Genomic DNA, 27015 nt, shown 5'->3' with positions numbered 1-27015 from the left:
CTGTCGTGCCATCTTGTGTGTGTGTGTGTGTGTGTGTGTGTGTTTGTGATGTCGTCGCGAAGATATCACACCCGCCTCCCCTCAAAAGTTTTTTCCAGCCCATTTCCCGAGCACGTTAATCACAAGGGTCGTGCGGAGCCACAAAGTGATGCTGCACTGGGAGGATTCAGATGCTGGGAGGACGGGGCGTCGAGGTCTCAGTGGCCCAGACACGTCCGCAACTTACCACACCTTGCCGATCGGCAAAACTGACAGCAAGCGGTGCAGCTGAGCTCCCGTGTCGCCGTGAAATCCCGAGTCGGGGCGAGGGCAGGGAGCAGTCAGTCATAACATGACGGCTGACTGACCACCTCCCAGCAGGATGAACTCTCCAGCCCCGCGTGACCCCTTGTCGACTGTAGAGTCACACAGAACAGACGGAGGCCACTCCCCGCCATGGCTTCTGTGCTGGTTCTCTCAAGTAATTTCCTTTGGAACGTTGCTTTTGCTATCCTCCACACTTTCAGGCAGTGCATTCCAGATCACAACTACTCAGTGCATAAATAAAATAAACTTTCCTCCTGTTGCCGCCTCTGGTTCTTTTGCCCAGCAGCTTAAACCCGTGCCAACTGATTATCAACCTCCCTGTCGTGAAAACAGTTTCCCTCTAACTCCTCTGTCAGAGCCCCACATAGTTTTTATTAAATCTCCCCGTAAGCTTCTCTGCTTCAATCCCAGCTTCTCCAGTCGCGCCACACAACTGAAGTCGCTCGTCCCCGGAACCATTCTGGTGAATCTCCCCCGCACCCTCTCCAAGGCCTTGACATCCTGCCGAAAGTGCGGTGCTCGGAACTGGCCGCAGCACTCCAGCCGGGGCCTAAGCAGTAGAAACATAGAAACATAGAAAATAGGTGCGGGAGTAGGCCATTCGGCCCTTCTAGCCTGCACCGCCATTCAATGAGTTCATGGCTGAACATTCAACTTCAGTACCCCCTTCCTGCTTTCTCGCCATACCCCTTGATCCCCCTAGCAGTAAGGACCTCATCTAACTCCTTTTTGAATATATTTAGTGAATTGGCCTCAACAACTTTCTGTGGTAGAGAATTCCACAGGTTCACCACTCTCTGGGTGAAGAAGTTCCTCCGCATCTCGGTCCTAAATGGCTCACCCCTTATCCTTTTTATACAGGTTCAGCAATAACTCTTTGGTGGGGGTTGGTGGTGGGTTGGGGGGTGGGGGGGGGGAGAGGGGGGCGGGCGGGGGGGTGGTGTGTGTGGGTGGAATTGCCCCCTTCTTTGAGGCCGGTTTTCTAATGGGGTGGTAAGGCCTTTCCGACAGAGGGGGCCGAGCCGTCCGCGATTGCCCCCCGGGGCCCCGGGGGGCAGCACAGACGGCTTTGCTCCGTGTGTGGCCGTCCCGTCCGGCCCGCTGACCCCTTACCGTCCGACGGCGAGCCCCGTTCCCCGCCCCGCGGGGCAAACTGCTTCGCGCGGCGGGAAGCTGCTGGTCCGGCCGCCCTTGAAGGGGAGGTTGGGGGGGGGGGGGCCCTGCCGCGGTGGCCATTTTCTTTTAATTGTCGGTCGCCGCCTGGGGCCCGGCCGAACCCCTCCCCCCGAAGTGAAGGGACCTTGCGACGTGTCAGCGCGACGCAGCATGTCCCCGGCTTGACGCCGCCGCCCCCGCCCCCCGATACCACCTCAAACAGCACCCCGCTCTGGGAATCCGGGGTGAAAGAGCCGAATTTTCCGGCTCTTCCCTCTGCCTCCCGCCGGGATAACTCCGGAACTCTCCCCAATTTCCCGCTGCGGCCAACGTCGGCCCCTATCTCTTCATTCACTGTGCGGAAACCTCCGCCCGTTCTGCCTTGCAGCTGTTCATGATAGACAACGGAGCAGATGATTGGAGGATCGCAATGACCTACGAACGCATTTTCTTCATCAGTTTGGAGATGGTGGTGTGCGGCATCCACCCAGTGCCTGGGCGCTACATATTCCACTGGAAGGCCCGCCTGGCATTCTCCTACACCCTGTCGGAGACCTGGGCCGACGTCGACATCATCCTCTCCATCCCCATGTTCCTGCGCCTCTACCTCATCGCCCGGGTCATGCTGCTCCACAGCAAGCTCTTCACCGACGCCTCCTCGCGCAGCATCGGGGCGCTCAACAAGATCAACTTCAACACCCGCTTCGTCATGAAGACGCTCATGACCATCTGCCCCGGCACTGTGCTCCTTGTCTTCAGCATCTCGCTGTGGATCATCGCCGCCTGGACCGTCCGCGTCTGCGAGAGGTGAGAGTTACGGCGCTTTCGGGGGGGGGGGGGTTTCTCCCTCCGCGAGGAGGGGAAGGGGAGCGCCGCACTGTCGGAGGGGCGGTACTGAGGGAGCGCCGCACTGTCGGAGGGGCGGTACTGAGGGAGCGCCGCACTGTCGGAGGGGCGGTACTGAGGGAGCGCCGCACTGTCGGTGGGGCAGTACTGAGGGAGCGCCGCACTGTCGGAGGGGCGGTACTGAGGGAGCGCCGCACTGTCAGAGGGGCGGTACTGAGGGAGCGCCGCACTGTCGGAGGGGCAGTACTGAGGGAGTGCCGCACTGTCGGAGGGTCAGTACTGAGGGAGCGCCGCACTGTCGGAGGGGCAGTACTGAGGGAGTGCCGCACTGTCGGAGGGGCAGTACTGAGGGAGCGCCGCACTGTCGGAGGGGCGGTACTGAGGGAGCGCCGCACTGTCGGAGGGGCAGTGCTGAGGGAGTGCCGCACTGTCGGAGGGGCAGATCTGGGGGAGTGCCGCACTGTTGGAGAGGCAGTGCTGAGGGAGCTCTGCATTGTTGGAGAGGCGGTATTGAGGGAGCGCCGCACTTTTGGAGAGGCAGTGCTGAGGGAGCGCTGCATTGTTGGAGAGGCAGTGCTGAGGGAGCGCTGCATTGTTGCAGAGGCAGTGCTGAGGGAGCGCTGCATTGTTGCAGGGGCGGTACATAAGAACATAAGAATTAGGAACAGGAGTAGGCCATCTAGCCCCTCGAGCCTGCTCCGCCATTCAATAGGATCATGGCTGATCTGGCCGTGGACTCAGCTCCACTTACCCGCCCGCTCCCCGTAACCCTTAATTCCCTTATTGGTTGAAAATCTATCTATCTGTGATTTGAATACATTCAATGAGCTAGCCTCAACTGCTTCCTTGGGCAGAGAATTCCACAGATTCACAACCCTCTGGGAGAAGAAATTCCATCTTAGCTTGGTTTTAAATTGGCTCCCCCGTATTTTGAGGCTGTGCCCCCTAGTTCTAGTCTCCCCGACCAGTGGAAACAACCTCTCTGCCTCTATCTTGTCTATCCCTTTCATTATTTTAAATGTTTGTATAAGATCACCCCTCATCCTTCTGTACTCCAACGAGTAAAGACCCAGTCTGCTCAATCTATCATCATAAGGTAACCCCCTCATCTCCGGAATCAGCCTAGTGAATCGTCTCTGTACCCACTCCAAGACTAGTATATCCTTCCTTAAGTAAGGTGACCAAAACTGCACGCAGTACTCCAGGTGCGGCCTCACCAATACCCTGTACAGTTGCAGCAGGACCTCCCTGCTTTTGTACTCCATCCCTCTCGCAATGAAGGCCAACATTCCATTCGCCTTCCTGATTACCTGCTGCACCTGCAAACTAACTTCTTGGGATCCATGCACAAGGACCCCCAGGTCCCTCTGCACCGCAGCATGTTGTAATTTCTCCCCATTCAAATAATATTCCCTTTTACTGTTTTTTTTCCAAGGTGGATGACCTCACATTTTCCGACATTGTATTCCATCTGCCAAACCTTAGCCCATTCGCTTAACTTATCTAAATCCCTTTGCAGCCTCTCTGTGTCCTCTACACAACCCGCTTTCTCACTAATCTTTGTGTCATCAGCAAATTTTGTTACACTACATTCTGTCCCCTCTTCCAGGTCATCTATGTATATTGTAAACAGTTGTGGTCCCAGCACCGATCCCTGTGGCACACCACTAACCACCGATTTCCAACCCGAAAAGGACCCATTTATCCCGACTCTCTGCTTTCTGTGAGCCAGCCAATTCTCGATCCATGCTAATACAGTTCCTCTGACTCCGCATACCTTTATCTTCTGCAGTAACCTTTTGTGTGGCACCTTATCGAATGCCTTTTGGAAATCTAGATACACCCCATCCATCGGTACACCTCTATCCACCATGCTCGTTATATCCTCAAAGAATTCCAGTAAATTAGTTAAACATGATTTCCCCTTAATGAATCTATGTTAGGTCTACTTGATTGCACTATTCCTATCTTGATGTCCCGCTATTTCTTCCTTCATGATAGCTTCAAGCATTTCCCCACTACAGATGTTAAACTAACCGGCCTATAGTTACCTGCCTTTTGTCTGCCCCCTTTTTTAAACAGAGGCATTACATTAGCTGCTTTCCAATCCGCTGGTACCTCCCCAGAGTCCAGAGAATTTTGGTAGATTATAACGAATGCATCTGCTATAAGTTCTGCCATCTCGTTTAATACCCTGGGATGCATTTCATCAGGACCAGGGGACTTGTCTACCTTGAGTCCCATTAGCCTGTCCAGCACTACCCCCCTAGTGATAGTGATTGTCTCAACGTCCTCCCTTCCCACATTCCCGTGACCAGCAATTTTTGGCATGGTTTTTGTGTCTTCCATTGTGAAGACCGAAGCAAAATAATTGTTTACGGTCTCAGCCATTTCCACATTTCCCATTATTAAATCCCCCTTCTCATCTTCTAAGGGACCAACATTTACTTTAGTCACTCTTTTCCGTTTTATATATCGGTAGAAGCTTTTACTATCTGTTTTTATGTTTTGTGCAAGTTTACTTTCGTAATCTATCTTTCCTTTCTTTATTGCTTTCTTAATCATTCTTTGCTGTCGTTTAAAATTTTCCCAATCTTCTAGTTTCCCACTAACCTTGGCCACCTTATATGCATTGGTTTTTAATTTGATACCCTCCTTTATTTCCTTGGTTATCTCTTCTCTTACCGCCCTTCTTTTTCACTGGAATATATTTTTGTTGAGCACTATGAAAGAGCTCCTTAAAAGTCCTCCACTGTTCCTCAATTGTGCCACCGTTTAGTCTGTGTTTCCAGTCTACTTTAGCCAACTCTGCCCTCATCCCACTGTAGTCCCCTTTGTTTAAGCATAGTACACTCGTTTGAGACACTACTTCCTCACCCTCAATCTGTATTACAAATTCAACCATACTGTGATCACTCATTCCGAGAGGATCTTTTACGAGGAGATTGTTTATTATTCCTGTCTCATTACACAGGACCAGATCTAAGATGGCTTGCTCCCTTGTAGGTTCTGTAACATACTGTTCTAAGAAACAATCCCATATGCATTCTATGAATTCCTCCTCCAGGCTACCCCGTGCGATTTGATTTGACCAATCGATATGTAGGTTAAAATCCCCCATGATTACTGCCGTTCCTTTTTCACATGCCTCCATTATTCCCTTGATTATTGTCCGCCCCACCGTGAAGTTATTATTTGGGGGCCTATAAACTATGCCCACCAGTGACTTTTTCCCCTTACTATCACAAATCTCCACCCACAATGATTCAACATTTTGTTCATTAGAGCCAATATCATCTCTCACAACTGCCTTGATATCATCCTTTATTAACAGAGCTACCCCACCTCCTTTCCCTTCTTGTCTATCCTTCCGAATCGTCAGATACCCCTGTATGTTTAATTCCCAGTCTTGGCCACCCTGCAACCACGTTTCTGTAATGGCCACCAAATCATACCCATTTGTAATGATTTGTGCCGACAACTCATTTACTTTATTTCGAATGCTGCGTGCGTTTAGGTAGAGTGTTTTAATACTAGTTATTAAACCATGATTTTTAGTTTTGACCCCTCCTGCAGCTCCTTTATATTCATACATATTGTCCCTTCCTATCACCTTGTGGTTTACACTTACCCCAGTGCTACTCTGCTCTGTTGCCTCCTGCCTTTTGCATTCTTTCTTGGGGTCCTGTTCATCTGTGCTCTCACCCACTCTAACTAGCTCAGAACCCTCTCCTGGGTTCCGAATACACCTCGCAGTGAGGCACCGAGCTTTCAGGCTTGCCTTTTTATTACACTTTGACACTTTAGAATTTTGCTGTACAGTGGCCCTTTTTGTTTTTTTGCCTTGGGTTTCTCTGCCCTCCACTTTTACTCATCTCCTTTCTGTCTTTTGCTTCTGTCTCCATTTTGTTTCCTTCTGTCTCCCTGCATTGGTTGCCTGCATTGGTACTGAGGGAGCGCCGCATTGTCGGAGGGGCAGTACTGAGGGAGCGCCGCACTGTCGGAGGGGCAGTACTGAGGGAGCGCCGCATTATCGGAGGGGCAGTACTAAGGGAGTGCCGCACTGTCGGAGGGGCGGTACTGAGGGAGTGCCGCACTGTCGGAGGGGCAGTACTGAGGGAGCGCCGCACTGTCGGAGGGGCAGTACTGAGGGAGCGCCGCACTGTCGGAGGGGCAGTACTGAGGGAGTGCCGCACTGTCGGAGGGGCGGTACTGAGGGAGTGCCGCACTGTCGGGGGGCGGTACTGAGGGAGTGCCGCACTGTCGGAGGGGCGGTACTGAGGGAGTGCCGCACTGTCGGAGGGGCGGTACTGAGGGAGTGCCGCACTGTCGGAGGGGCGGTACTGAGGGAGTGCCGCACTGTCGGAGGGGCGGTACTGAGGGAGTGCCGCACTGTCGGAGGGGCAGTACTGAGGGAGTGCCGCACTGTTGGAGGTGCCATCTGTCGGATGAGGCATTAAACCGAGGCCCCGTCTGCCCTCTCAGGTGAATGTAAAAGATTCCATGGCCACTATTTCAGATAGGCGCAAAGAAAAAGAGAGTGAGGGAGAAAGTGGGACAGACAGAGAGTGGAGAACAAAAGAGAAACAGACAGAGGGAAAAATAAGAGAGAGTGAAAGTGAGAGAAAATCAATGAGAGACAGAGACACAGACTGAATGAGACAGAGAGAAAGAGAGAGCCATTGTGAGAAGAGAGAGACAGAGAGATAGAGAAGTAAAAGAGGTAGCCAGACAAAGCAGAGAACAACACCAACGTGTATTTATATAGCACCTTTAACGTAGTGAAATGTCCCAAGGAGTATTAGGGCAGAAGCAAAATTTGACACCGAGCCACATAAAGAGAAATTAGGGCAGGTGACCAAAAGCTTGGGCAAAGAGGGAGATTTGAAGGAGTGTCTTAAGGGAGAAGAGAGAGGCGGAGAGGTTTAGGGAGAGAGTTCCAGAGCTTGGGGCTCAGGCAACTGAAGGCACGGCCGCTGAAGGTGGAGCGATTAAAATCGGGGATGTTTAAGGAGAGGGAATGAAACCGAGACAGAGACAGAGGCAGAGTGGGAGCGAGAGACGTAGACACACCAACAGAGGGAACGACACACTGAGAGACAGAGAGAGAATGAGGCAAACAGAAAGAGTGAGAGAGCCAGGTACAGAGAGAACTAGAGGCAGCGAGCGAGAGTAGGCCCCTAAAAGCTCCGTAAAACACACAGAAGATTGCTCCCTGCTGTGGTTCCATTGTCCACACCACTCATCATCATGGCTGTGTTTTGAGTGAGATTGCCCAATTAGTGCCACATTATGGGCTGTTGACTCAGCCTCGCTGCAATCGAGTATCCGACTCACAAATGTGTTTAACTCGGGCCACGATCTCTTGTTCAAAGCATCAGAGCCAGGCCACTGATGAGGGACTTCAGTGACGGGGAGAGACTGGAGAAGCTGGGGTTGTTCTCCTTGGAGCAGAGAAGGTTGAGAGAGGTGTTCAAAATCACGAGGGGTTTTTAAGGAGTAAATAAGGAGTAGCTGTTTCCAGCGGCAGGAGGGTGGGTAACCAGAGGGACACGGATTGACGATAATCGGCGATGGAACCAGAGGGACACAGATTGACGATAATCGGCGATGGAACCAGAGAGACACGGATTGACGATAATCGGCGATGGAACCAGAGGGACACAGATTGACGATAATCGGCGATGGAACCAGACGGACACAGATTGACGATAATCGGCGATGGAACCAGAGGGACACAGATTGACGATAATCGGCGATGGAACCAGAGGGACACAGATTGACGATAATCGGCGATGGAACCAGAGGGACACAGATTGACGATAATCGGCGATGGAACCAGAGGGGGAGAGGGGGAGAATGTTTTTACGCAGCGAGTTGTTGTGATCGGGAACGCGCTGCCTGAAAGGGCGGTGGGAGCAGATTCAATCGTGGCTTTCAAACCGGGAATTGGATAAATACTGGAAATGTGCCGGGCTGTGGGGAAAGAGCGGGGGAGAGTGGGACTGATCACTCTGTCACAGAGCCGGCACAGCACGGGCTGGATGGGCCTAATGGGGATCCTCCTGTGCTGCGAGATTCTATCTGCTAACAAAAAGGCGAGTCTGACTGTTAGTGCCATCCTCCCCATTCCCAACCTTGCAACAATGCATCAAAAAACATGACCGCAAAATCTATTCAGATTCGGTCGTTAAAGGCTCATTAATTCCATTAATGAGCATCTCCGCAATAATTCACAGCCACACAATCGAATCATATTGGATTTTACTCCGGGACCAGCATTAACGAGCTTTTCAAATTTAAAATCCTACCCTTGTGTTCGAGTCCCTCCATGGCCTCGCAACTCCCTCCCTATCTCTGTAACCCCCTCCAGCCTCTACACCCCTCCCTATCTCTGTAACCCCCTCCAGCCACGTCACAGCTCCCTATCTCTGTAACCTGCTCCAGCCCCTACACCCCTCCCTATCTCTGTAACCTCCAGCCCCTACACCCCTCCCTATCTCTGTAACCTCCTCCAGCCCCCTACACCCCTCCCTATCTCTGTAAACTGCTCCAGCCCCTACACCCCTCCCTATCTCTGTAACCCCCTCCAGCCCCTACACAGCTCCCTATCTCTGTAACCTCCTCCTGCCCCTACACCCCTCCCTATCTCTGTAACCCCCCTCCAGCCACTACACAGCTCCCTATCTCTGTAAACTGCTCCAGCCTTACACCCCTCCCTATCTCTGTAAACTCCTCCAGCCCCTACACCCCTCCCTATCTCTGTAACCCCCTCCAGCCCCTACACAGCTCCCTATCTCCGTAACCTGCTCCAGCCCCTACACCCTATCTCTGTAACCTGCTCCAGCCCCTACACCCCTCCCTATCTCTGTAACCTGCTCCAGCCCCTACACCCCTCCCTATCTCTGTAACCTGCTCCAGCCCCTACACCCTTCCCTATCTCTGTAACCCCCTCCAGCCCCTACACAGCTCCCTATCTCTGTAACCTGCTCCAGCCTTACACCCCTCCCTATCTCTGTAAACTCCTCCAGCCCCTACACCCCTCCCTATCTCTGTAACCTCCTCCAGCCCCTACCCCCCTCCCCATCTCTGTAACCTCCTCCAGCCTTACACCCCTCCCTATCTCTGTAACATCCTCCAGCCCCTACAACCTCCCTATCTCTGTAACCTCCTCCAGCCTTACACCCCTCCCTATCTCTGTAACCTCCTCCAGCCCCTACAACCTCCCTATCTCTGTAACCTCCTCCAGCCCCCACATCCCTCCCAATCCCTGTCATATAGGTACCAACGATATAGGTAAAAAAATGGGATGGGGTCCTACAAGCTGAATTTAGGGAGCTAGGAGTAAAATTAAAAAGTAGGACCTCAAAGGTAGTAATCTCAGGATTGCTACCAGTGCCACGTGCTACTCAGAGTAGAAATAGTAGAAGTGTTCAGATGAATACTTGGCTTGAGGAATGGTGCAAGAGGGATTCAAATTCCTGGGACATTGGAACCAGTTCTGGGAGCAGTGGGACCAGTACAAACCAGACAGTCTGCACCTGGGCAGGACTAAAATCGATGACCAGAGAGAGTGTTTGCTAGTGCTGTTGGGGAGGGTTTAAACTAATAGGGCAGGGGGATGGGAATCTATGCAGGGAGACAGAGGGAAGTAAAATGGGGGCAGAAGCAAAAGGTAGAAAGGAGATCAGGAAAAATGGAGGGCAGAGAAATCAAAGGCAAAAATCAAAAAGGGCCTCATTACAACATAATTCTAAAAGGACAAAGAGTAATAAAACAAAAAGCCTGAAGGCTCTGAGTCTCAATGCGAGGAGCATTCATAATAAGGTGGATGAATTAACTGTGCAGATAGCAGTTAACAGGTATGATGTAATTGGGATTACGGAAACATTTTTCTCCAGGGTGACCAAGGCTAGGAACTCAACATCCAGGGGTATTCAATATTCAGGAAGGATAGACAGAAAGGGGAAGGAGGTGAGGTAGCGTTGATGGTTAAAGAGGAAATTAGCGCAATAGGAAAGACATTAGCTTGGATGATGTGGAATCTGTATGGGTGGAGCTACGGAACACCAAAGGGCAGAAAACGCTAGTGGGAGTTGTGTACAGACCACCAAACAGTAGTAGTGAGGTTGGGGATGGCATCAAACAAGAAATTAGGGAAGCGTGCAATAAAGGTACAGCAGTTATCATGAGTGACTTTAATCTACATATAGAATGGGCAAATCAAACTGGTAGCAATGCAGTGGAGGAGGATTTCCTGGAGTGTATAAGGGATGGTTTTCTAGACCAATATGTCGAGGAACCAACTAGAGAGCTGGCCATCCTAGACTGGGTGATGTGTAATGAGAAGGGACTAATTAGCAATCTTGTTGTGCGAGGCCCCTTGGGGAAGAGTGACCATAATATGGTAGAATTCTTTATTAAGATGGAGAGTGACACAGTTAATTCAGAGACCAGGATCCTGTACTTAAGGAAAGGTAACTTCAATGGTATGAGACGTGAATTGGCTAGAATAGACTAGCGAATGATACTTAAAAGGTTGACGGTGGATTGGCAATGGTAAACATTTAAAGATCACATGGATGAACTTCAACAATTGTACAGCCCTGACTGCAGTAAAAATAAAAAAGGGAAGGTGGCTCAACCGTGGCTAACCAGGGAAATTAGGGATAGTGTTAAATCCAAGGAAGAGGCATATAAATTGGCCAGAAAAAGCAGCACACCTGAAAACTGGGAGAAATTTCGAATTCAGCAGAGGAGAACAAAGGGTTTAATTAGGAGGGGGAAAATAGAGTACGAGAGGAAGCTTGCTGGGAACATAAAAACTGACTGCAAAAGCTTCTATAGATATGTGAAGAGAAAAAGATTAGTGAAGACAAACGTAGGTCCCTTGCAGTCAGATTCAGGTGAATTTATAATGGGGAACAAAGAAATGGCAGACCAATTGAACAAATACTTTGGTTCTGTCTTCACAAAGGAAGACACAAATAACCTTCCGGAAATACTGGGGGATGGAGGATCTAGTGAGAAGGGGAAACTGAAGGATATCCTTATTAGTCAGGAAATGGTGTTCGGGAAATTGATGGGATTGAAGGCCGATAAATCCCCGGGGCCTGATTGTCTGCATCCCAGAGTACTTAAGGAAGTGGCCCTAGAAATAGTAGATGCATTGGTGATCATTTTCCAACATTCGATAGACTCTGGATAAGTTCCTACGGACTGGAGGGTAGCTAATGTAACCCCTACTTTTTAAAAAAGGAGGGAGAGAGAAAACAGGGAATTATAGACCGGTTAGCCTGACATCAGTAATGGGGAAAAGGTTGTAATCAATTATTAAAGATGTAATAGCAGCGCATTTGGAAAGCAGTAACAGGATTGGTCCAAGTCAGCATGGATTTATGAAAGGGAAATCATGCTTGAAAAATCTTCTAGAATTTTTTGAGGATGTAACTAGTAGAGTGGACAAGGGAGAACCAGTGGATGTGGTGTATTTGGACTTTCAAAAGGCTTTTGACAAGGTCCCACACAAGAGATTAGTGTGCAAAATTAAAGCACATGGTATTGGGGGTAATGTATTGACGTGGATAGAGAACTGGTTGGCAGACAGGAAGCAAAGAGTAGGAATAAATGGGTCCTTTTCAGAATGGTAGGCAGTGACTAGTGGGGTGCCGCAGGGTTCAGTGCTGGGACCCCAGCTATTAACAATATACATTAATGATTTAGACAAAGGAATTGAATGTAATATCTCCAAGTTTGCAGATGACACTAAGCTGGGTGGCAGTGTGAGCTGTGAGGGGGATGCTAGGAGGCTGCAGGGTGATTTGGCCAGGTTAGGTGAGTGGGCAAATGCATGGCAGATGCAGTATAATGTGGATAAATGTGAGGTTATCCACTTTGGTGGCAAAAACAGGAAGGCAGATTATTATCTGAACGGTGAAAGATTAGGAAAAGGAGAGGTGCAACGAGACCTGGGTGTCATGGTACATCAGTCATTGAAGGTTGGCATGCAGGTACAGCAGGCGGTGGAGGCAGCAAATGGCATGTTGGCCTTCATAGCCAGGGGGATGGAGTATAAAAGTAGGGAAGTCCTGCTACAACTGTACAGGGCGTTGGTGAGACCACATCTAGATTACTGCATACAGTTTTAGTCTCCTTATTTAAGGAGGGATATACTTGCATTGGAACAGTTCAGAAGATTCACGAGGTTGATACCTAGGATAAAAGGGTTGTCTTATGAGGAAAGGTTGAGCAGGTTGGGCCTGGCTCGAGGAGCCAAATGGTCTACTCCTGCTCCTATTTCTTTTGTTCTTATGTACTGAGGGAGCGCCGCACTGTCGGAGGGGCAGTACTGAGGGAGTGCCGCACTGTCGGAGGGGCAGTACTGAGGGAGTGCCGCACTGTCGGAGGGGCAGTACTGAGAGAGCGCCGCAATGTCCGAGGGGCAGTACTGAGGGAGCGCGCACTGTCGGAGGGGCAGTACTGAGGGAGCGCCGCACTGTCCGAGGAGCAGTACTGAGGGAGCGCCGCACTGTCGGAGGGGCAGTACTGAGGGATCGCCGCACTGTCCGAGGGGCAGTACTGAGGGAGCGCCGCACTGTCGGAGGGGCAGTACTGGGGCAGTGCCGCACTGTCGGAGGGGTAGTACTGAGGGAGCGCCGCCCTGTCCGAGGGGCGGTATTGAGGGAGCGCCGCACTGTCGGAGGGGCAGTACTGAGGGAGCGCCGCACTGTCCGAGGGGCAGTACTGAGAGAGCACCGCACTGTCCGAGGGGCAGTACTGAGGGAGCGCGCACTGTCGGAGGGGCAGTACTGAGGGAGCGCCGCACTGTCCGAGGAGCAGTACTGAGGGAGCGCCGCACTGTCGGAGGGGCGGTACTGAGGGATCGCCGCACTGTCCGAGGGGCAGTACTGAGGGAGCGCCGCACTGTCCGAGGGGCAGTACTGGGGCAGTGCCGCACTGTCGGAGGGGTAGTACTGAGGGAGTGCCGCACTGTCGGAGGGGCAGTACTGAGAGAGCGCCGCAATGTCCGAGGGGCAGTACTGAGGGAGCGCGCACTGTCGGAGGGGCAGTACTGAGGGAGCGCCGCACTGTCCGAGGAGCAGTACTGAGGGAGCGCCGCACTGTCGGAGGGGCAGTACTGAGGGATCGCCGCACTGTCCGAGGGGCAGTACTGAGGGAGCGCCGCACTGTCGGAGGGGCAGTACTGGGGCAGTGCCGCACTGTCGGAGGGGTAGTACTGAGGGAGCGCCGCCCTGTCCGAGGGGCGGTATTGAGGGAGCGCCGCACTGTCGGAGGGGCAGTACTGAGAGAGTGCCGCACTGTCGGAGGGGCGGTACTGAGGGAGTGCCGCACTGTCGGAGGGGCGGTACTGAGGGAGTGCCGCACTGTCGGAGGGGCGGTACTGAGGGAGCGCCGCACTGTCCGAGGGGCAGTACTGAGGGAGCGCCGCACTGTCGGAGGGGCAGTACTGAGGGAGCGCCGCACTGTCGGAGGGTCGGTACTGAGGGTGCGCTGCACTGTCAGAGGTGCAGTACTGAGGGAGCGCCGCACTGTCGGAGGGGCGGTACTGAGGGAGAGCCGCACTGTCCGAGGGGCAGTACTGAGGGAGCGCCGCACTGTCGGAGGGGCAGTACTGGGGCAGTGCCGCACTGTCGGAGGGGTAGTACTGAGGGAGCGCCGCCCTGTCCGAGGGGCGGTACTGAGGGAGCGCCGCACTGTCGGAGGGGCAGTACTGAGGGAGTGCCGCACTGTCGGAGGTACCACTTTCCAAATGAGACGTTAAACCGAGGCCCCGTCTGCCCCCTCAGGTGGATGTAAAAGATCCCGGGGCCATTATTGGAAGAAGAGCAGGGGGAGTTCTCCCCAGTGTCCTGGGGCCTATATTTATCCCTCAACCAACATCACTAAAACAGATGATTCGGGTCATTGTCACATTGCTGTGTGTGGGAGCTTGCTGTGCACAAAATGGCCACTGTGAGTTTGCCTACAGAACAACACTCATTGCACTAACAAGTAATTCACCGCAGGGGTAAGCCTTTGGGATGTTTCTGAAAGCTAGTATATAAATAAGTCAGTTTTTTTCATTTCGAACTGTGGTGTAATTGTCAAGTGACGGATTAATACAGCCCAGCGGCCCCAGAACTATTCCTTCTGTATCACTTACTCCCCTAATCAAGTTTGCTGTGATGAATCCCAGCTATAACCAGGTTTCACAGCATAGCCTCAGGCTGCATTCTCCGCAACCTAAAGACTGAATGTAACTTTATTCAATTGGTGTCTCTGGGATCGGACTGCATTTAAGACCCAAAACTGGGTAAATTTTATATTCTACATCGGCGCAAAAGTGTAGATGTGTACCAGTTACAGGTCAGACATGGTAAATAAAGATCACCACCACCACTGAAGAGGGAGCTGGACAGGTTCTTAACAGACAAGGACACCTCAGAGCAATCTCCAGAGTCACAAGGTCCTGTGTTCAAGTCCCACTCCAGAGACTATTCAAAATCCACACTCCCAGTGCAGTGCTGAGAGAGCCCCGCACTGTCGGAGGGGCAGTGCTGAGGGAGTGCCGCACTGTCGGAGGGGCAGTGCTGAGGGAGCCCCGCACTGTCGGAGGGGCAGTGCTGAGGGAGTGCCGCACTGTCGGAGGGGCAGTGCTAAGGGAGCGCCGCACTGTCGGAGGGGCGGTACTGAGGGAGCGGCGCACTGTCGGAGGGGCGGTACTGAGGGAGAGCCACACTGTCGGAGGGGCGGTGCTGAGGGAGCGCCGCACTGTCGGAGGGTCAGTACTGAGGGAGGGCCGCACTGTCGGAGGGGCGGTACTGAGGGAGAGCCACACTGTCGGAGGGGCGGTGCTGAGGGAGCGCCGCACTGTCGGAGGGTCAGTACTGACGGAGGGCCGCACTGTCGGAGGGTCAGTACTGAGGGAGCGCCGCACTGTCGGAGCGTCAGTACTGAGGGAGCGCCGCACTGTCGGAGGGGCGGTACTGAGGGAGCGCTGCACTGTCGGAGGGTCAGTACTGAGGGAGCGCCGCACTGTCGGAGGGGCAGTACTGAGGGAGCGCCGCACTGTCCGAGGGGCAGTACTGAGGGAGCACCGCACTATCGGAGGGGCAGTACTGAGAGAGCGCCGCACTGTCGGAGGGGCAGTACTGAGGGAGCGCCGCACTGTCGGAGGGGCAGTACTGAGGGAGCGCCGCACTGTCGGAGGGGCAGTACTGAGGGAGCGCCGCACTGTCGGAGGGGCAGTACTGAGGGAGCGCCGCACTGTCGGAGGGGCAGTACTGAGGGAGCCCCGCACTGTCGGAGGGGCAGTACTGAGGGAGTGCCGCACTGTCGGAGGGGCAGTACTGAGGGAGCGCCGCAATGTCGCTAGTGCCGTCTTTTGGATGAGGAGTTAAATTGAGACCCCGCCTGCTCGTAAAAGATCCCACGGCCAGTATTTGGAAGAAGAGCAGGGGGAGTTCTCCCCGGTGTCCTGGGGCCAATATTTATCCCTCGACTCACAGCAGCAAAAAAAAAGCACAGAATGTGCCCATTGAAATCCCTGCCTTTTAACGTATGTCCGTGTCGCCCAGTCACTCAGGCTGAGGCTGACGGGTTGGGTATCCAGGGTTGTGGGATGACTCCAAACTACCTGTTGTCCGATTGTGTTGGGATTTGGCGATGGAAAGCCTGAGCCTGTGGCTCTCGAGGTTCTGGGGGCGGTGGGGGTGAGGGGGAAGAGGGAGCGAGAGACTCCTGTAAAACATGGGACGTCAAACGAGCTTTTGCACATCAGCTAATGGCTGCTCCGGGTAGGTTTGTTTTTGTAATTTGTAATTGAAATAATTAAGAAAAACAAATTAGTGTGCAGAGCGAGGGGAGTCAGAGAGATTCTGAAGAAAGATTAGGTGTGACGTGTGGTGGGAGCGACGTTTGTTATTTTTATAACTGTTGACCTCAGTTACTCTTTGCATTGCCACTGTGTGCTTGTGATGTTTGTCAATGACCACCGAACATCCCAAAGCCCTTTACAGCCAATTGGTGTCGTCACAGTTGTAAATGTGGCAGCCAAATTGCCAACTGCAAGCTCCCACAATCAGCGCTGAGATAATGACCAGATCATCTGTTTAGTCATGTTGGTTGAGGGATAAATATTGGCCGAAGGACACTGGGGAGAACTCCCCTGCTCTTCTTCAAAATAGCACCTTTTATGTCCACCTGAGAGGGCAGACAGAGCCTCGGTTTAATGTCTCATCCGACAGTGCGGCGCTCCCTCAGTACCGTCCCTCCGACAGTGCAGCGCTCCCTCAGTACCGTCCCTCCGACAGTGCAGCGCTCCCTCAGTACCGCCCCTCCGACAGTGCGGCACTCCCTCAGTGCTGCCTTCTGACAGTGCGGCGCTCCCTCAGTACCGTCCCTCCGATAGTGCATCGCTCCCTCAGTACCACCCCTCCAACAGTGTGGCACTCCCTCAGTACTGCCCCTCCGACAGTGTGGCACTCCCTCAGTACTGCCCCTCCGACAGTGCGGCGCTCCCTCAGTACTGCTCCCTCCAACAGTGCAGCGCTCCCTCAGTACCGCCCCTCCGACAGTGCAGCGCTCCCTCAGTACTGCCCCTCCGACAGTGCAGCGCTCCCTCAGTACCGCCCCTCCGACAGTGCGGCGCTCCCTCAGTACTGCTCCCTCCAACAGTGCAGCGCTCCCTCAGTACTGCCCCTCCGACAGTGCAGCGCTCCCTCAGTACTGCCCATCCGACAGTGCGGCGCTCCCTCAGTACTGCCCCTCCGACAGTGCAGCGCTCCCTCAGTACTGCCCATCCGACAGTGCGGCACTCCCTCAGTACTGCCCCTCCGACAGTGCGGCGCTCCCTCAGTACTGTGGTGGGAATGTCAGTCTGGATTATGGGCTCAAGTCTCTGGATTCGAACACACAACTTTCTGACTCAAGAGACTAAAAACTTATCTGGGTCATTATCACATTGCTGTGTGTGGGAGCTGGCTGGTCGCAAATTGGCTGCCCCGTTTCCCACATTACAACAGTGAGCACACTTCAAAAAGTACTTCATTGGCTGTAAAGTGCGTTGGGACATCCTGAGGTGGTGAATAGCGCTATAGAAATGGGAGTCTTTCTTTCAACAAGCGGTGGTGAAGTACCAGGCGTGAGGGGCTCGGAACCATTTCTCAGGGGGGGATAACATCTTTTTTGTCGTTGTGTCACTTATGGTCACCTGAGGCTGTTCTAACTCTCTCCGTCTGCCTCCCCTCCCCTCCCTCCCCAGGTACCACGATAGGCAGGACGTCACCAGTAACTTTCTGGGCGCGATGTGGCTCATCTCCATAACCTTCCTGTCCATCGGATATGGTGACATGGTACCTAACACCTACTGCGGGAAGGGGGTGTGCCTACTGACTGGGATCATGGTAAGTGAACTTCGGCAATTCTTCACCTGGGTTGTTCAGGCTGCCCTCATCCGTGCCTTTGTTACCTCCAGACTTGACTATTCCAACGCACTCCTGGCCGGCCTCCCACATTCTACCCGACGTAAACTAGAGGTGATCCAAAACTCAGCTGCCCCCCGTGTCCTAACTCGCACCGAGTCCCACTCACCCATCACCCCCTGTGCTCGCTGACCCCGTGTCCTAACTCACACCCAGTCCCGCTCACCCATCACCCCCTGTGCTCACTACCCCCGTGTCCTAACTCGCACCGAGTCCCACTCACCCATCATCCCCTGTTCTCGCTGCCCCGTGTCCTAATTCGCACCGAGTCCCGCTCACCCATCACCCCCTGTGCTCACTGCTCCGTGTCCTAACTCACACCGAGTCCCGCTCACCCATCACCCCCTGTGCTCACTGCCCCGTGTCCTAACTCACACCGAGTCCCACTCACCCATCACCCTCTGTGCTCACTGCTCCGTGTCCTAACTCACACCGAGTCCCACTCACCCATCACCCCCTGTGCTCACTGACCCGTGTCCTAACTCGCACCCAGTCCCACTCACCCATCACCCCCTGTGCTCACTACCCCCGTGTCCTAACTCGCATCGAGTCCCACTCACCCATCATCCCCTGTTCTCGCTGCCCCGTGTCCTAATTCGCACCGAGTCCCGCTCACCCATCACCCCCTGTGCTCACTGCTCCGTGTCCTAACTCACACCGAGTCCCACTCACCCATCACCCTCTGTGCTCACTGCCCCGTGTCCTAACTCACACCCAGTCCCGCTCACCCATCACCCCCTGTGCTCGCTGCCCCGTGTCCTAACTCGTACCCAGTCCCGCTCACCCATGACCCACTGTGCTCGCTGCCCAGTTCCTAACTCACACCGAGTCCTGCTCACCCATCACCCTCTGTGCTCACTGCCCCGTGTCCTAACTCACACCCAGTCCCGCTCACCCATCACCCACTGTGCTCACTGCCCCGTGTCCTAACTCGTACCCAGTCCCACTCACCCATCACCCTCTGTGCTCACTGCCCCGTGTCCTAACTCACACCGAGTCCCGCTCACCCATCACCCCCTGTGCTCGCTGTCCCCGTGTCCTAACTCGCACCAAGTCCCACTCACCCATCACCCGCTGTGCTCACTGCCCCCGTGTCCGAACTCACATTGAGTCCCACTCACCCATCACCCCCTGTGCTCACTGCCCGTGTCCTAGCTTGCACCGAGTCCCGCTCACCCATCACCCCCTGTGCTCGCTGCCCCGTGTCCTAACTCACACCCAGTCCCGCTCACCCACCACCCCCTGTGCTCGCTGCCCCGTGTCCTAACTCGCACCGAGTCCCGCTCACCCATCACCCCCTGTGGCTCCCGGTTAAGCAACAACTCGATTTCAAAATGCACATCATTGTTTTCAAATCCCTCCTTGGTCCTCGCCTCCTCCCTATCTCTGTAACCTCTTCCAGCCCACAACCCCCCGAGATCTCTGCACTCCTCCAATTCTGCCCTCTTGTGCATTCTCCGGTTTCCATCGCTCCACCATCGGTGGCCGTGCCTTCAGCTGCCTGGGCCCCAAGCTCTGGAACTCCCTCCCTAAACCTCTCCGCCTCTCTCTCCTCCTTTAAGATGCTCCTTAAAACCGACCTCTTTGACCCAAGCTTTTGGTCACCTGTCCCTAATTTCTACTTATGTGGCTCGGGGTCAAATTTTGTGTCTCATAATACTCCTGTGAAGCACCTTGGGACATTTCACTATGTTAAAGGCGCTATATACATCCAAGTTGTTGTTGTTGCCCTGCACTGGGCTCAGTGAACTCTGGTTGGTTTAATTGGCCCCCGCCGCCTCCGTGGGATCTTTTATGCCCACCTGAGAGGGCAGACGATGCCTCAATATTTATCCCTCAAGCCCCATCACTAACAAACGGTTATGTGGTCGTTATCAGGTTGCTGTTTGTGGGAGCTTGCTGTGCGCTGTTTGTCGTTTCCTACATTACAACAGTGAGCACACTCCGAAAATTGTCTGGACGGGGCTTCGGGGGACGTCTAACGGTGGTGAAAGACACTGTATAAGTGCAAGTTCTTTCCCCCTCTCTCCGCAACAAGGTTAATGCCCGCAGAACTGCAGCAAGAAACGTAAGGAGAGATGGTGTAATTTGACATGGTCCAGCAGAGAGGGGTCAAGGAGGCTTTTAAAGGCAGAGGGGAGCGGTCGCATAGCAGAAGGGAACTCCAGAGATTCGGGCAGAAACAGCTGAAAGGCGCTGGTAGCGGATCGTGGAGTGAAAGCAGGAAACAGACACTCAATCCCCCAGCAATCGACAAACCCTTGGATTCCCACCGATCACTTTGAGAAACGAGCCGGCCTCTTCGCTGGGGACTGTGGGGTGTGAGCAAGTTTATCGCTGCAACATTAGCTGGTATCGCAGTGCATTCCCCTGCCTGCCCTCTCACTGCCGGACTCATCATCATCATCATCATGGGCAGACCCTCGGAATCGAGGAAGACTTGCTTCCACTCCCAAAGTGAGTTCTCTGGTGGCTGAATAGTCCGATACGAGAGCCACAAACCCTGTCGGCTCGTTTACCGTTTCCCGGACTATATCTAGAGCAAGGGCCGTCGGCTGGGAGAGATTCGCAACGGAGGGTATTCCCCTGTCCGACCAACGGCTCATGTTCCAGCCATCGAGGACACACGGAGAGAGCAAAGCAGGACCAGGATTGGCAGAAGGGCCGTATGGCCTACTCCTGCTCCTAGTGTCAGCTGTGGCTCAGTGGGCAGCACACTCGTCTCCACGTCAGAAGGTTGTGGGATCAAGTCCCACTCCAGGGACACGAGCACAAAGAAATCTAGGCTGACACTCCAGTGCAGTGCCGAGGGAGCGCCGCACTGTCGGAGGGGCAGTACTGAGGGAGCGCCGCACTGTCGGAGGGGCAGTACTGAGGGAGCGCCGCACTGTCGGAGGGGCAGTGCCGAGAGAGTGCCGCACTGTCGGAGGGGCAGTGCTGAGAGAGCGCCGCACTGTCGGAGGGGCAGTACTGAGGGAGCGCCGCACTGTCGGAGGGGCAGTGCTGAGAGAGTGCCGCACTGTCGGAGAGGCGGTACTGAGGGAGCGCCGCACTGTCGGAGGGGCAGTACTGAGGGAATGCCGCACTGTTGGAGGGGCGGTACTGAGGGAGTGCCGAACTGTTGGAGCTCCGGTACTGAGGGAGCGCTGCACTGTCGGAGGGGTGGTACTGAGGGAGTGCCGAACTGTTGGAGCTCCGGTACTGAGGGGGCGCTGCACTGTCGGAGAGGCAGTACTGAGGGAGTGACGCATTGTCGGAGGTACGGTACTGAGGGAGCGCCGCACTGTCGGGGGAGGTGCCATCTTTTGGATGAGATGTTAAACCCAGGCCCCATCTGCTCTCTCAAGTGGACATAAAAGATCCCATGGCACTATTTCGAAGAAGAGCAGGGAGAGTTCTCCCCGGTATCCTGGGGCCTGGTGTCCTGAGAGTTATGTCTCAATCAACATAACAAAAAAACAGATTGATCTGGGTCATTATCACATCGCTGTGTGTGGGAGCTTGCTGTGTGTAAATTGAGCTGCCGCGTTTCCCACATTACAACAGTGACTACACTCCAAAAAATATTTCATTGGCTATAAGCGCTTTGAGATGTCCGGTGGTCATGAAATGCGCTATATAAATCCAAGTCTTTCTTTCTTTCTATTTCTTGTGTTCTTGGTACACCACCCAGTGTGGCGTGGGGCCACACAGACTGGGTTTGTTCCTCGGTCTCTGCCTAGTTGGCTGATCTCCATAAATTACTTTGTAGAATGATACAACAGAAGGAGGCCATTCGTCCCATCATGCCTGTGCCAGCTCTTTGATTAAAGCTATCCAATTAGTTCCACTCCCCCCCGCTCTTTCCCCATAGCCCTACAAATTTTTCCTTTTCAAGCATTTATCCAATTCCCGGTTTGAAAGTCACTATTGAATCTGCTCCCACCGCCCTTTCAGGCAGCGCGTTCCCGATCACAACAACTCGCTGCGTAAAAACATTCTCCCCATCTCCCCCTCTGGTTCCATCGCCGATTATCGTCAATCTGTGTCCCTCTGGTTCCATCGCCGATTATCGTCAATCCGTGTCCCTCTGGTTCCATCGCCGATTATCGTCAATCTGTGTCCCTCTGGTTCCATCGCCGATTATCGTCACTCTGTATCCCTCTGGTTCCATCGCCGATTATCGTCAATCTGTGTCCCTCTGGTTCCATCGCCGATTATCGTCAATCTGTGTCCCTCTGGTTCCATCGCCGATTATCGTCAATCTGTGTCCCTCTGGTTCCATCGCCGATTATCGTCAATCTGTGTCCCTCTGGTTCCATCGCCGATTATCGTCAATCCGTGTCCCTCTGGTTACCCATCCTCCTGCCCCTGGGAACAGTTTCTCCCGATCTACTTTAGCAAAACCCCGAGGAATTTTGCACACACTCTGACAGCACACCCGCCCCTGCCCTGCAACCTCTACCACTGCAAAGGACAAGAGCAGCTGTATGATGGAAACGCCATCACCTACCTCTAACCTCCCCTCCAACTCACAAACCATCCTGACTTGGACATATCACCGTCTGGTTCACCGTCTCCTTCCTTTAAGGAAGGACATCTGCCGTCCTTACCCGGTCTGGCTGATATGTGACTCCAGACCCACATGTGGTTGACTCTTAACTGCCCTCTGAGATAGCCTAGCCACTCAGTTGTACTCAAGAAGGCGGCTTCTCGAGTAGGGATGGGCAATAAATGCTAGTCTTGCAGGTGACCTCCGCTCGGAATTACCGCTCTGCACTCGGTGCCAAGCCTCGAGCTTTCTCCTGTGTCGGGAGAAGAGGTCAGACAAGTTCCACTCTCCCCCCCACCCCCCCCGACAAACCTTCAGGCTGAAACTGTCCCCACCAGCTGTCCGACAGCCATGCTGGGGAGAGCAGCTGCTCCCGACTGTCGGGCCACCGCAGAAATCCGAGCTGTGTGTTCCAATCGATGTGGTTCGAGTTCCCCTCCCCCCCCACCCCGCCCCCGCTCCTGCCCTCCCTCCTTGCGTTAGTCACCTGGCCCAACACTTTCACCCACTCTGTGAAATGTCCGGGGCCATTCGAGTCATTAAAGCTGCTGCCCGAACTGGACAGCTGTGAGCTGGGACTGCCTGCCTCTGATTGGAAGCCAGCATTCGAGACGAGACCTTAATAGAATCATAGCTTGATACAGCACCGAAGGAAGGCATTTGGCCCATCGTGCCAAATCAGTAAGAGCAGGAATTGCAGGCTAGTTCAGATTAATACGTGGCTTGAGGAATGGTGAAAGGGAGAGGGATTCAAATTCCTGGGACATTGGAACCGGTTCTGGGGGAGGTGGGACCAGTACAAACCGGACGGTCTGCACCTGGGCAGGACCGGAACCGATGTCCGAGGCGAAGTGTTTGCTCGTGCTGTTGGGGAGGGTTTAAACTAATATGGCAGGGGGATGGGAATCAATGCAGGGAGACAGAGGGAAGTAAAAAGGAGGCAGAAGCAAAAGGTAGGAAGGAGAAAAACGAGAGTGGAGGGCAGAGAAATCAAGGGCAAAAATCAAAAAGGGCCACATTACAACATAATTCTAAAAGGACAAAGAGTGTTAAAAAAACAAGCCTGAAGACTCTGAGTCTCAATACGAGGAGCATTCATAATAAGGTGGATGAATTAACTGTGCAGACAGCTGTTAATGGATATGATGTAATTGGGACTACGGAGATATGGCTCCAGGGTAACCAAGGCTGGGAACTCAACATCCAGGGGTATTCAATATTCAGAAATGATAGACAGGAAGGAAAAGGAGGTGGGGTGGCGTTACTGGTTAAAGAGGAGATTAACACAATAGTTAGGAAAGACATTAGCGTGGATGATGTGGAATCTATATGGGTGGAGCTGCAAAACACCAAAGGGCAGAAAACGTTAGTGGGAGTTGTGTACAGACCACCAAACAGTGGTAGGGAGGTTGCGGATGGCATCAAACAGGAAATTAGGGACACGTGCAATAAGGGTACAGCTGTTATCATGGGTGACTTTAATCTACATATTGATTGGGCTAACGAAACTGGTAGCAATATGGTGGAGGAGGAGTTCCTGGAGTGTATAAGGGATGGTTTTCTAGACCAATATGTCGAGGAACCAACTAGAGAGCAGGCCATCCTAGACTGGGTCTTGTGTAACAACTGAGGATTAATTAGCAATCTGGTCATGCGAGGCCCCTTGGGGAAGAGTGACCATAATATGGTAAAATTCTTCATTAAGATGGAGAGTGACACAGTTAATTCAGCAACTAGGGTCCTGAACTTAAAGAAAGGAAACTTTGACGGTATTAGACGTGAATTGGTTAGGATCGATACTCAAAGGGTTGATGGTGGATAGGCAATGGCAGACATTTAAAGATCACATGGATGAACTACAACAATTGTACAACCCTGTGCTGTGTAAAAAATAAAAAAGGGAAGGTGGCTCAACCGTGGCTAACAAGGGAAATTAGAGAAAGTGTTAAATCCAAGGAAGAGGCATATAAATTGGTCAGAAAAAGCAGCAAACCTGAGGACTGGGAGAAATCTAGAATTCAGCAGAGGAGGACTAAGGGTTTAATTAGGAGGGGGAAAATAGAGTATGAGAGTAAGCTTGCAGGGAACATAAAAACTGACTGCAAAAGTTTCTATAGATATGTGAAAAGAAAAAGATTAGTGAAGAATAATGTAGGTCCCTTGCAGTCAGAATCAGGTGAATTCATAATGGGGAACAAGGAAATGGCAGACCAATTGAACAAATACTTTGGTTCTGTCTTCACGAAGGAAGACACGAATAACCTCCCGAAAATACTAGGGGACCGAGGGTCTAGCGAGAAGGGGGAACTAAGGGAAATCCTTATTAGTCTGCATCCCAGAGTACTTAAGGAAGTGGCCCTAGAAATAGTAGATACATTGGTGGTCATTTTCCAACATTCCATGGACTCTGGATCAGTTCCTATGGATTGGAGGGTGGCTAATGTAACCCCACTTTTTAAAAAAGGAGGGAGAGAGAAAACAGGGAATTATAGACCGGTTAGCCTGACATCAGTAGTGGGGAAAATGCTGGAGTCAATTATTAAAGATGTAATAGCAGCACATTTGGAAAGCAGTGACAGGATCGGTCCAAGTCAGCATGGATTTATGAGAAGGAAATCATGCTTGACAAATCTTCTAGAGTTTTTTGAGGATGTAACTAGGAGAGTGGACAAGGGAGAACCAGTGGATGTGGTGTATTTGGACTTTCAAAAGGCTTTTGACAAGGTCCCACACAAGAGATTGGTGTGCAAAATTAAGGCACATGGTGTTGGGGGTAATGTATTGATTTGGTTAGAAAAATGGTTGGCAGACAGGAAGCAAAGTGTGGAAATAAACAGGTCCTTTTCAGAATGGCAGGCAGTGACTAGTGGGGTGCTGCAGGGTTCAGTGCTGGGACCCCAGCTATTTACAATATACATTAATGATTTAGATGAAGGAATTGAATGTAATATCTCCAAGTTTGAAGATGACACTAAGCTGGATGCCAGTGTGAGTTGTGAGACTTGTTTTTTTAACACTCTTTGTCCTTTTAGAATTATGATGTAATGTGTCCCTTTTTGATTTTTGCCCTTGATTTCTCTGCTCTCGACTCTTGTTTTTGTCCTTCATTCCTTTTAGAAACATAGAAACATAGAACATAGGTGCAGAAGTAGGCCATTCGGCCCTTCTAGCCTGCACCGCCATTCAATGAGTTCATGGCTGAACATTCAACTTCAGTACCCCATTCCTGCTTTCTCGCCATACCCCTTGATCCCCCTAGTAGTAAGGACCTCATCTAACTCCTTTTTGAATATATTTAGTGAATTGGCCTCAACAACTTTCTGTGGTAGAGAATTCCACAGGTTCACCACTCTCTGGGTGAAGAAGTTCCTCTGCATCTCGGTCCTAAATGGCTTACCCCTTATCCTTAGACTGTGACCTCTGGTACTGGACTTCCCCAACATTGGGAACATTCTTCCTGCATCTAACCTGTCTAACCCCGTCAGAATTTTAAATGTTTCTATGAGGTCCCCTCTCATTCTTCTGAACTCCAGTGAATACAAGCCCAGTTGATCCAGTCTTTCTTGATAGGTCAGTCCCGCCATCCCGGGAATCAGTCTGGTGAACCTTCGCTGCACTCCCTCAATAGCAAGAATGTCCTTCCTCAGGTTAGGAGACCAAAACTGTACACAATACTCCAGGTGTGGTCTCACCAATGCCCTGTACAACTGTAGCAACACCTCCCTGCCCCTGTACTCAAATCCCCTTGCTATGAAGGCCAACATGCCATTTGGTTTCTTAACCGCCTGCTGCACCTGCATGCCAACCATTTGCTTTTGCATCCTTTTTAGTTCCCTCTGTCTCCCTGCCTGGATTCCCATCCCCCTGCCATATTAGTTTAACTCCTCCCCAACAGCACTAGCAAACACTCCCCCTAGGACATTGGTTCCGGTCCTGCCCAGGTGCAGACCGTCCGGTTGTACTGGTCCCACCTCCCCCAGAATCGGTTCCAATGTCCTAGGAATTTGAATCCCTCCCTCTTCCACCATTTCTCAAGCCACGTATTCATCTGAGCTATCCTGCGATTCCTGCTCTGACTAGCACATGGGCACTGGTAGCAATCCTGAGATTACTACCTTTGAGGTCCTACTTTTTAATTAAGCAGCAATCACACAAGTACAGCGTGCATTTAACTCCAAGCTCCTTAAATTCAGCTTGTAGGACCTCATCCCGTTTTTTACCTATATCGTTGGTACGTATATGCACCACGACAGCTGGCTGTTCACCCTCCCCCTCCCCCTCCAGAATGCGCTGCAGCCGCTCCAAGACATCCTTGACCCTTGCACCAGGGAGGCAACATGCCATCCTGGAGTCTCGTTTGTGGCCGCAGAAACGCCTATCTATTCCCCTTACAGTAGAATCCCCGATCACTATAGCTATTCCACCCTGGCTGATTTCTCCACTCTCTCTAACCCAGGGATCACTGGGCAGTGATCAGGAGCAGAAATCCTGGCTGATTTCCCCTCTCTCTAACCCAGGGGTCACTGGGCAGTGATCAGGAGCAGGAACCCTGGCTGATTTCCCCTTTCTCTAACCCAGGGGTCACTGGGCAGTGATCAGGAGCAGGAACCCTGGCTGATTTCCCCTCTCTCTAATCCAGGGGTCACTGGGCAGTGATCAGGACCAGGAACCCTGGCTGATTTCCCCTCTCTCTCT

The 27015-nt window shown here is 52.6% G+C and overlaps 1 protein-coding gene across 4 annotated transcripts in view; it reads left to right on the top strand.

Annotated features, from left to right (window-relative positions):
- kcnn3 (potassium intermediate/small conductance calcium-activated channel, subfamily N, member 3) overlaps nt 1–27015 on the top strand; it is a 108403-nt gene that overhangs the window by 42145 nt on the left and 39243 nt on the right. For all 4 annotated transcript variants that reach the window (XM_070868553.1, XM_070868552.1, XM_070868551.1 and 1 more), the window contains 2 exons: nt 1850–2268; nt 17570–17711. In XM_070868553.1, coding sequence (XP_070724654.1) covers nt 1850–2268; nt 17570–17711 — 561 coding nt within the window. The remainder of the gene's footprint in view (nt 1–1849; nt 2269–17569; nt 17712–27015) is intronic.

The sequence above is a fragment of the Pristiophorus japonicus genome, chromosome 30 (assembly GCF_044704955.1).
Source record: "Pristiophorus japonicus isolate sPriJap1 chromosome 30, sPriJap1.hap1, whole genome shotgun sequence".
NCBI classification, from domain to species: Eukaryota; Metazoa; Chordata; class Chondrichthyes; family Pristiophoridae; genus Pristiophorus; species Pristiophorus japonicus.
This window is presented reverse-complemented; position numbering and strand designations above follow the sequence as displayed.